We start from the raw sequence: 10,484 nt of genomic DNA, 5'->3' as shown, positions 1-10,484 counted from the left end.
ACCCCCGGCGGAGCTGACGCCCCGCGGCCCCGCGAGACCCCGGCCCAGCTGGCCCCGCAGGAAGCGGCCGCCACCGCCCAGCCCAGCGCTCGCGCCTCCCTGCACGATGGCGGGGAAAGCAGCCGCCCCGGGCACCGCGGTGCTGCTAGTCACGGCCAACGTGGGCTCGCTCTTCGACGACGTAAGTGCCGCGCCGCGGCCGGGGAGGAGCGGCAGTCCCGGCCAGGAATCCCCCAGACCCTGGCCCCGACATTCCTCCAGCCCCTGCTAGGGACCCCGGATCAGCAAAGCTCTGGACTTGGCCCGGACCCCTCAGCCGAGGATTCAGGCCAGGAAACCTCCCATCCGGGTCCCGGACCTGATTCCTGAGCTTGGGACCCCTTTCCTGTATCCTGAGCTCAAAACTTGAAGGGCCAGCTCCTGTCCTAACCTAGACTCCACCAACCCAGTCTGTGGCCATCACAGCTCCAGCTCAGCCACGGTTCCCGACTCTGATGCGGATCCGTGGCTCTGGATCCTATCCCTGGAGATAGCATAGGGTCCCTATCTCCATCACTGGCCCAGAAATTCAGAGACTGAAACCTCTGTGTCTCATCCCCAAACCCTGGGCCCCAGCCCTCATGTTTCACCACAGCCACAGACCCTGAAGGTTCCTACCCTAATTCTTAGCCCCCAAACCCTGAACCCTGGATCCCAAACCTTGGATTCTGGCTTCAGATCACCTGCCTTCAAATTTTGATACCTTGCTGCCAACCTTTTGCAGCCTGATCCTGAATCTCTACCTCCTCCAAATTCCAACTTCTGGCTCCACTCTCTCCTGGGCCTCTGAACCTGGAACCCAGACATAGGCTAACTCTGCTCCCTTGCTTCTATCCCTGAATTGCCCCTCCCCTACTCTTCCTATGGATCCTGAACCTTAGCCCCAAGCCTGGCTGGCCCTTGAACCCTTTTCACTGGCCCCTCAAGCCCAGACCCTGGTCTCTTGTCTGCTGGCCCCTGTTTTCCTGGATACCCCGGATCTAGGATGTATTCATCTGGCCTTATAACTTGTGATCTTCTTGTGTCTTCAAATGAGTGGAATCTATTGAAAATCTTGGAGGACTTTATATTCCTTGTTTATTAAGGAAAAAGGTGCTGAGAAGAAGGTCTTGGAGGCCTGAAAAGTGATGCTGACTACCTTAGGCCTTTACCTTCCACGGCTGCACCCATCCAGTCCCCGTTCCCACCCAGGAATCTCTTGCCTTCTCCTCTGGGAGGCAGGAGGGAACTGAGAGGCCCAGGGCACACTGGGAGCTCCCCAGAACAGGCCGAGGCTGACCTAGTTCAGTGTGCAGCCATGGTGCCACCCTGCTGTTGGTACTTAAACTGCCAACCCAAATAAAGCAGAATGCGGCTCCAAGTGGCATGCTTGTTTAAGAAGAAAGGGTAATGTCACAGATGGAGCTGTGGAGCCACGTACTTCCCTCCCTCCTTTCCTTAGGTGAACAGTTGGAGCAGTGCCAGGGTTGGGAGTTGTGCTCTGCGGATCCAAGCCTGATTTAGATTTCAGGGGAGGTTCTTGTTTCTTTGCTGGCAGCAAGTATGATGAAGAGTTTCATTGAGTTCATAGACTAGTTTTAGCTTTTATTAATAAAAGGTAGTCCCTATTCTTGTATTTTGTCATTTGACTTCCAGGCACCTGTATGTTATATTTACCTGCTGGAAATATACTGCTTCCCTTTGGACTTTGTTATGGACAACTTGATACAGTTTCACGTGTGATCCTTCTCTACAGAAGAGTCTGTATGGGTGTGTGCCTGTATATTTAGCATTCTATTCTAGGCTTTCCAGTAACATGTCACTGTAACATGGTTTTGTTCAGATGATTCAGATCCGTTAGCTGTGGCTTCTAAACCTCAGAAATGTCAGGAAAATTAAGCATGGCGGGACAGTATAGTCTCAAAGGGAAAAACATTTGCTGCACAAATATTCTTTCTAGAAATATTTGAATTTTTTTTTAACTGGTACTCATATTTCTATCTGTTGGTATCAAAATGGGTAACTTAACTCAGTTTTGTTTAGTGACAGGCTCTCTTTGAGTTTTTATTTTTCTTAAAGGCTGTATGGAATTCTATATTATGTTTGCATCTAAAGGGAGTATTTAGATACAAAATATGTAGATATACGTAGGTTAGTTGTGCAGCATAACTTGGGATACAAATCTAAGTAAAATAGTACCTGTGTTTTCTAACATGTGTAGCTGTGTTCACAGGAGTGGGCTGTTCCCCACTGGCTTTGTGGACCCTCACTCACATTCCAAGGCCTTAATTTATGTTTTGGGGTTTGAGTTATGCTACTTACGGAGAAGAAATCTGAACTGTGAAAGTGGCACATTCTTGAATGAAGGAAACTTTAACTCTGTGGTTTTTACTAGGTTTTAGAAGATCTGCTCATCATTCTGTTTACCTTTGCTCAGCATGTACCTGTGCTGACGAACACACCCCTCTGCTGGTGGTCAAGTCTGCGAAGGAGTTCTTTCTTGTTAGAAACAAGCCCTACTCTGTGCATAGTCCTTTTGTTGCTTCCCAGGGAGTCTGCTTCTGAGGAGGAAGGTGTCTAATCTGGATCTGAAACAGACATGACAATGATGAAGGACATGGTCCTTTTACGGCCAAGTGATAGGTGATTTGTTTTTGCTTTTACATTTTGAAAGTCTCTTCCTCTCTACCCAAAAGCATTCTCTCTGAAAATACTGTTTTTTTTTTTTTTTTTTTTTGGTGTTGGTGACTGCGCATGTTGAGCACATGCTCTACCACTGAGCTACATCCCCAACCTGTGCATGAACATTGTACTCATGGTTTTGTACTTAACATCCTGGGATCTCTGGAACATCTTGTTCAGCCTACTGTGTTCTCATTAGCACTCCTGACATCCTTGTGCCTTGCAGGATGGCTGGGCTGCAGTTACTGAACTGTTCTTGCTGAAGACCTTTAGATTGCTTTGAGTCCTTTGACATCACATGCAATTTTACCATAAATACCTTAAAAGATTTCAGTCTTCAAACTTTCTCTCTCTCTCTCTTTTTTTTTTTGGAACCAGGGATTGAACTCAGGCCCTTGTGCTTGCCAGGCCTGCGCCTATTCTACTGAGCTATCTCCCTGGCCCCTATATTTTCTTAAAAATGATACCTCCATAATTTTAATTACAAATCCCAAGAATTTAGGAAACCCCTGAGTTCTTGTTTATGTAAGTTATAAGCATAGATACTGATTGTATTAAAGACTGAGAAAATGTTAAGCACAAGAATATGTAGCACGTGTTGTGGTGGCTGGCGGAGTTATGGGCCATTACACTCCCTGTATCCCTGGAAGCTCAACTCTCCCTTGTGGAGAAGGAGAAGGGCTTATTCAATAGTGCTGTGAAGTAGTTTGGCCCAGTTGCCCTCTGAAGAGATTTCCCTTGCCCACACTCTGAGGACCTCTGACTTACCCTTTATGAGTGGCCTCCCAGGCCAGGAACCCCTTGGGACCGGCAGGTGGCCAGGGAGGCCTGTGATGTTTCCAGCTTTCTGGTAGTGACTGTAAGAATACCCTCTAATTCCCAGATTGGATTCCTGTTATTACTGCCCACTTGCCTGCAAAGGAGTGGCCAGGGACACATATCTGAGTTTTGCTAGATAAGGCTGGGTTTTTGACCCTTGAGGTTTTGGCCGCTTACATCTTTACTAGAAGTAAACTGAGAAGATGAATGCTTTCAGGCTGTGCTTTGGATCGCAGCCCCACCCTTACATGATCAGGCTGTTTTGGCCCTTGGTCCCACTGTTTATTCTGAACAAGAAGTCATTTTTGCATAGTCAGCTCCTGAGCTGCCCTTTCATTGTTCTAGACGTGGGGTTGTAGAGCTGTTGCGAGAGTGGAGGTGACACGTGATCATTAGTGTGAGCTGGGGGTCTCCACAATCAGTAGGTGTTCATGAGCCTTGGGATGAAGAGAGGCTGTGTGGCCTAGGTAGACTCAGGGTGCAGGCCTCTTCCCATGTCCCTCTCTTTAAGTGCAGTGTCAATGTTGTCCCTTTCAGTAGCTTTTTCCATCAATGTCAAGGATGCCATTGTCTGTGTCTTGAAGTCGTTGAGACCAGTGTTCCCCACCTACTGAAAGGCATCTAACTCTCCTCCCTGTAGCCTCATTAAGGCCATTGTCTTCCTAGGCTCAGCCCCAGCACTTTTCCTGTGGCAGTCAGTTTGTTGCATTTAGTTCTTGGTTGATCTTTTTCTGTTTTTTCTTGTGTTCTTGTTTTTTGGTGGTATTGGAGATTGAACCCAGGTCCTTTGCATTGAGCCCTCTTTATTATTTATTTATTTATTTTAATTTTGAGGCAGCATCTCATTAAGTCATTAAATTGTGTTGGCTGGAATTAAATTTTTGCTCTTGCTGCCTGAATCTTCCAGAGTGCTGGCATAGTAGGGATATGCTATCATGCCTGGCTCCTGCCAGTCCTGTTTTCTGGCAGCCTCTGAGGCCATGGGTCTTCTTGAAGAACTTTTTGCTTGGTAATGGCTTAACTTAGGTAGACTTCAGATGACGTACAGAACACTCATTTAAGCTGTACAGGTGATTGTTTTTAATATAGTCACGGAGTTGTGTGACTTTACCACAGTCAATTGTGGAACATGTATGTCACCTTAAAAAGAAATCTGATGCGTTAGTGGTAAGTCTTATTTCCGCCAAACCATGACCCCTGCCCACTATCAGTCACCTTTTTTCTGTGGATTTTCCTATTCTTGGCATGTTCATATAGCTGGAATCAAAATGCATAGTTTTTTGTGTCGGTTTCTTTTCATTGAAGAAGGTGTTTTCAAAGTTCATCTATATTGTATCGTGGTAAGTGCTTCATTTCTTTTTATGGACTGATGGATAGACTATTTCACTGTATGGAAATGCAGCACATTGGGGAAGGTGACGGTGACTGCCTAGAGGCAGGGGAGCAGCATTTTAGCCATTCATCAGTTGGTGGACATTTGGTCTGTTTTCACTTTTTGGCTGTCATGAGTACTACTGTTGTAGACATTGGTGTACAAGTCAGTGTGGATATGTTTTTCACTCTGATGGATATGTATCTCATTGTAGAATTGCCTGGTCCTCCAAAAACTGTGTCATCTCTGGAGGGACCACCAAACTCTGTCTCTTTTCAGTTGTGTCATTTTATTTTCCCACCGGCAATGTCTAGTTTTGCCACTTCTCAGCATTCATTGCTCTTTTTAACAAGGCTTTTTTTCCTTGGCTTCTTGGATATCTTGCATTTGGTTATCCTCCAGCCCTGGGGCCACACTTGCTTCTTGGGCTTCACCTGGGACTAATCACTGTTCAGTGCCCAGGATTGTAGCAGAGAAAGCAAGGCTCAGATAGCTAATGCCACACACAGGGCTTCTCCCCACTGCAGGCAGCCCACACTGAAGGCCTGTACTGTCTTGAAGGGGATTGGAGCTTTTTTATTCTCTTGTTTGTATGTGTAGCATGAAGCTGCTAGAGGTCTATCAGCCTTTTCGGCGAGAATTGCTGCCTATGCCCTGTGAGAATGGCTTCCTGACTCTATCAGTGGATCCAGGCCATCTCTCAGGAAGGGAGGATGAAGTAAGGCAGCGCTTCAAGCACTGTTGGAATTTCTTTCTTTTTTTTTTTTGGCGGAACCAGGGATTGAACTCAGGCCCTTGCGCTTGCCAGGGAAGCACTTATTCCACTGAGCCATCTCCCCGGCCCTGTTGGAGTTTCTTGTGATATCTCTGTATCCCTATTCACAGGAAACTGTTTCTTGACTGTGAGCCTCTCTCACCTTTTTTTTTGGTACTGGAAATTGTATTCACACTCTCAAGTTTGCCAGGCAGGTATTGTGCCACTGAGCTATATCCCTGGCCCTAAGCCTCTCACTTTTGATAGATAGCTTTTCTCACTAACCTTTGATGTTTGGAATTTCTGTATAAACCTGGAAGTTATCTTCCATAATTGCCATCCCAGCTGATATTTAGGAACTTAGACTGCTTTCCGCTGTTATCTGACTACGTATTCATACTCTCTCTTTGCCACTATCTCCCCTGTGTCCTGTTTCCCTCACTCCAGGGCCTAGAGGTGGTTTGAAATAATTGTTTTTTGAGGTTTGAGTTAAGCCCCAAGAGTAGAGCTGTTGGCCTTGCATGGCCTTATGAGAACAGTTACTTATAGGAGGGATTTGTGTCCACACTGTGTACCCACATGCCCTAAATGTCTCATTCTGCAGAGTGTCATTGAGCAGTGCCCTCCCCATAGAGGTCAGGGACCTGTGTGCCCTAGTCTCACAGCATTGGCAGCAGGTGGAGCCTGGGAAGGGCCAGACTTCTTCACAGATGGCCTCTGCTTGGTTTCTGCTTTGGTCTGGGGCTATTTCTGTGGATTCACTGGATCTGATTTAAAAGCTACAAAAACTCAGTCCCAGCTGTGCCCCCAAGCCGAGAGCCCTGTGGGAGCCTTTTGTCCCAGGTGGGCAAGAAATGTCCAGTTGGAATGCCTTGACTAGATGGGGAAACTGGGGAGGATGATGGTGACTGGCAGGGAAGCAGGCTTCCCTGAGCCTCGGGCTCTCCTCTTGGGAGGTAGATTCTATCCAAGAATGGCTTTAGCCTCATCGTCTTTACTCTTTTGTCTGCCTACTGTGGTACAGCCTATCCTCAGGAGGGCATGACTTCCTTATGTGTATACACTGGGTGAATTAGTAGTAGGCCTTGGGGGCAGAGAGGTGGCAGAGAGAAGGCAGTCTGTCCCTAGAGTAAGCACAGGAGGGAGTATGTCTACATTCTATCACTCATTCAGTTAATTGTGACACTTGGGAATCTCCTGCACCAAAGACTCTCCAGAGGCCTATGGGAACGAAGAACTTAAGAGGTCCAAAGCTCATCTGCACCCTGGCCCTGCTGCTGACACTGCCCTGTGGGCATGTGAGCCCCCCAGGGTCTGGACTTTCTGGTAGCTCCCACCTAGAGTACAGTGAGATAAGTCCAAAGCTCTGTCTCCTCTTCTAGGTGACTCTCCTTTTCCAGAGAGCAGATTATGCTTTGTGGGTCACTGTGGACTAGGAAGTGTCTAGAAGCTAAACGCTTCAGGGAGGACAGTACTGAGCTTGTCCATCCCAGCCTGACCTAGAATCCTCTGGGGAGTCCTAGTGTCTCAAAATCTCGCTAGAAGATATGGTCAGGAAGACCACTGGGCTATAATGAAGAATGAGAATGGAACATTTAAAACTTGAAGCCAACATAAAGTCGTTTGGTTTTCTTCAGACAGAAGAACTTTAATCTAGAACTGGAAATTTGGTGATAATTTAAATAAATTGGGAATTTGGAAAATGGTGTGTTTGGAGTGTAACTGGTGTGTTGCTATGTCTTTGAAACTCTGTGAGAGGCTAGTTTTCTTCACCATCAGTCATTAGCTTAGTTTCTGAGACAGCAAATGTGCTTTGTGAACTTTGCTTTTCCATCGGCTTTGAGGCCATTGGGTTCCTGCCCCTGCTTGGCCTTAGGTGATGAGAACTTCCATAGTGCCCACACTGCTTCTGCAGTTCTCCCCTCCCCCAAATACTGGGATTAAACCTCAGGCCTTCACACTGAGCTGCATGTACAGCCCTGTTATTTTGAGATATGGTCTTGCTAAGTTGCCAAGGCTAGACTCAAACTTGTGGTCTTCTTGCTTCAGTCTCCCAAGAGTGCTGGGATTACAGGCATGCACCATTATGTCTGGCTCACAATTTAAGTTTTTATTGTAAGAGATTGTATTGAGAGATGGAGATAGCACTGCAGAAGTATCAGTGTGGCTCCTGTTGTGAGCAGGAGTGTATAGTCCTGTTGGTTTGTCTGCAGGATGCTCAAGTGGCTTTATCATATATGGATATGACTTTATGCAGAATTGGCCTACCCCTGGCAACCCTGGCCCGAGGGGGCTTGGTTTTTAACATAAAGGGGTTCCTGGCCAGTGATGTGTTCTGACTGTTGGGGTGGCACACCCATCTTCAGGTTCAGAACACTGTCTTAAACCCTGTAACTAGAGTGTGGTGTTGGAGCAGGCCCTTGCTGGAATCCTAACCTAGGGCCGTCAGTACTTTAGGCCCATTATCTCTTGGTCCTTCTGTCTGACTAGGAAAAAGACTCTTCTTTGGGGATTGTTATGGCTGGGGGCTGCTTTTAATTTTCTCTCAGGGATGGTTAGGTATTGAGTAGAGCTTCCCTGGTTTGTTGGGAGTGCTTGCCTCGCTCCTGCCCAGACATTCCCTCTACCCTACCTAGTCTCTGAACTGTCTTTCTTTATCTGCAACCCAGGTCCCACTCTCCAAAGAACTTGCTTCTCTCTGTACCCAGACACTGGTCTTTAGGCAGAATCTGTCTGTCTGCACCCACACCATAGTCTCCATGGAAATCTGTTTCTCTCTGGATCTCTGGGTTCACTGGTTCTGGCTGGATCACCTCACATGGAGTAGACCTTCCAGAAGAGGCATTATGTGCCTCTTCCTACTCAGGCTTTCACCTGACCTTCCTGTTCTTCGGTATGATCTTTGTGTTTGGTTCTAGGGGTATCAGAATCATGCCCTGTTAGGGTCAGGTGCTGTCTAACAAGATGGGTGCCATTCTGGCTCTCGACATAGCAGGAAATCAGTAGAGGCCTTGACTTCAAGACGTGTGTCATTTGGCTCAGAGAGCCTTGCTTTCTTGTGTCATTGCCTTTTAGCATTCTCTGAATGACTTGTGAAACAAGAAGAGATTCAAGGACCAAAAGAGATTTAGAAACAGAAGATATGGCTTTGTTCTGAGTCTCAATAGAGGCCCAGTAAGGACACACACAAGGTCCGTGGGGACTGTTATCATGTATACGATCTTAGGTCGTCTAACACCTTAGCCTGCTTTCATATCAGTGAGTAGGAATCACATTGAATGGTGGCTAAGGATAGTAAAGGAGGGAGTGCATGCCACCTGCATTTTGGATTGGACATTTGGGCAGATTTAAGATGTGAGTGCAGCCAGACAGGTATTCCTTGAGGCCTTGTCTCCATCCTCTTATTCCTGTGTGGGGAACTCAGCTCTGGATGGCACCAGGGTAGCAGCCTCATCTCTTAACTGTTCAGTTGGGGCACCGAACAACATACCCAGTTCTCTGGAGAGCCAGCCAGCTTTCCAGTGGGCTTGAGTGGACAGGGTCATTGCTCGCAGTTACCTACCTTGTTGTGCAGCCTGGAGCTGAGGAGCCTCATCAGCTGCAACTAGGCTGTCTTGTTGCTTGTGCCTGCTCTGATGCTCTGGGCGCTTGTGAAACTTGACACCTGAACCTGTGAAGTCATCCTGACTCACTGTCCTAATCCCTCCTTTCCATTCCCAATGCCTGTTGCCTGAACAGGATGTGATTTTCCACTTCTTTATGACTCTTCATTCATTGTTCTTTTCCAGGGACTCCTGGTCCTCTTGCCTAGGCAGGCAGTTTACTCATCTTTCCAGGACCAGATGTATATATGCTGGCTTTGGTCTGGACATTCCCAAGCCTTCCTTTCTCTTTCCAACCTGAAGTAATTCTATGCTCTATGATTTTTAGGTTTACTATTGATAGTCTTTACAATTCAATTTAAGTGTACTGGCCTTTGCCAGAACATTGGGGTGGGGGCTAGTATGAATTTATTTGGTGTTCTGTTAGGGTAGATATAGAATGGGAATGGAGAGGTCCTGGGGATTCCTGACTGCTTTGTTAGGATTAGTAAACAGGCTGGAGATATTTAAGTAAACCAGACATAAAGGATAGGGCTGTTTCTCGAGTCTCCATCTCATGGTGATGTTGGTGCTGGTTCTGCCTGCATTTTTAGGTGCCTCCAGAACAACTGTAGACAGAGATGCTCCTGACAGTCAATTAAAGGGTTCCAAGATTCTTTGTGTTCCCAGATCTTAGTTTTTTCTTCCAACAGTTTTGTTGAGGGACAATTGAGACACCCTATATTTTACCTAGGGTAGTATTACATTACAGTGATTTTTAGAAAGTAGCGTTGCTATCAGTCACCATGATGGGATTTTATAGCACTGCCCACCTGACCTTTTGCAGCATTCAGCACCTGCTCCTGGCCCTCGGCCACCGCTGCTGTTTTTTCTGTCTTGTTGAATTTTGCCTTTGCCAAAGATTCAGTGTCATGGAATCGTACATGTTTTTTGTGTGTCTGGTTTCTTTCACTGAGCATAATACCTTATTTTCAATGGTCATCTGTGTTTCCTGTGGGTCAGCAGTTTGCCCAAGTTCATAGTTCAGTAGTACTGTGTTGTATGGATGCAGTTTATCCATTCTCCAGTGGATGGACATTGGGCTTACTAAGGTGATGTTGGGGTGAACAAATGGCTGTTCATTTCTCTTGGGTATGGATCGCCCTTCCTTCCTTCCTTCCTTCCTTCCTTCCTTCCTTCCTCCCTTCCTCCCTTCCTCCCTTCCTCCCTTCCTCCCTTCCTCCCTTCCTCCCTTCCT

The 10,484-nt window shown here is 46.9% G+C and overlaps 1 protein-coding gene across 2 annotated transcripts in view; it reads left to right on the top strand.

The window, feature by feature from the left end:
* Positions 1-6: 6 nt before the first annotated feature.
* Inpp5a (inositol polyphosphate-5-phosphatase A) overlaps positions 7-10,484 on the top strand; it is a 263,156-nt gene continuing 252,678 nt past the window's right edge. Inside the window, exon 1 of one of the 2 annotated variants that reach the window (XM_004625559.2) lies at positions 7-181. In XM_004625559.2, coding sequence (XP_004625616.1) covers positions 107-181 — 75 coding nt within the window. In that variant the 5' untranslated portion in view covers positions 7-106. The remainder of the gene's footprint in view (positions 182-10,484) is intronic. The other variant, XM_023708885.1, reaches the window with a different exon arrangement.

Source organism: Octodon degus, unplaced genomic scaffold, assembly GCF_000260255.1.
Source record: "Octodon degus isolate 3935 unplaced genomic scaffold, OctDeg1.0 scaffold00010, whole genome shotgun sequence".
In the NCBI taxonomy this organism is placed as follows: Eukaryota; Metazoa; Chordata; class Mammalia; order Rodentia; family Octodontidae; genus Octodon; species Octodon degus.
This window is presented reverse-complemented; position numbering and strand designations above follow the sequence as displayed.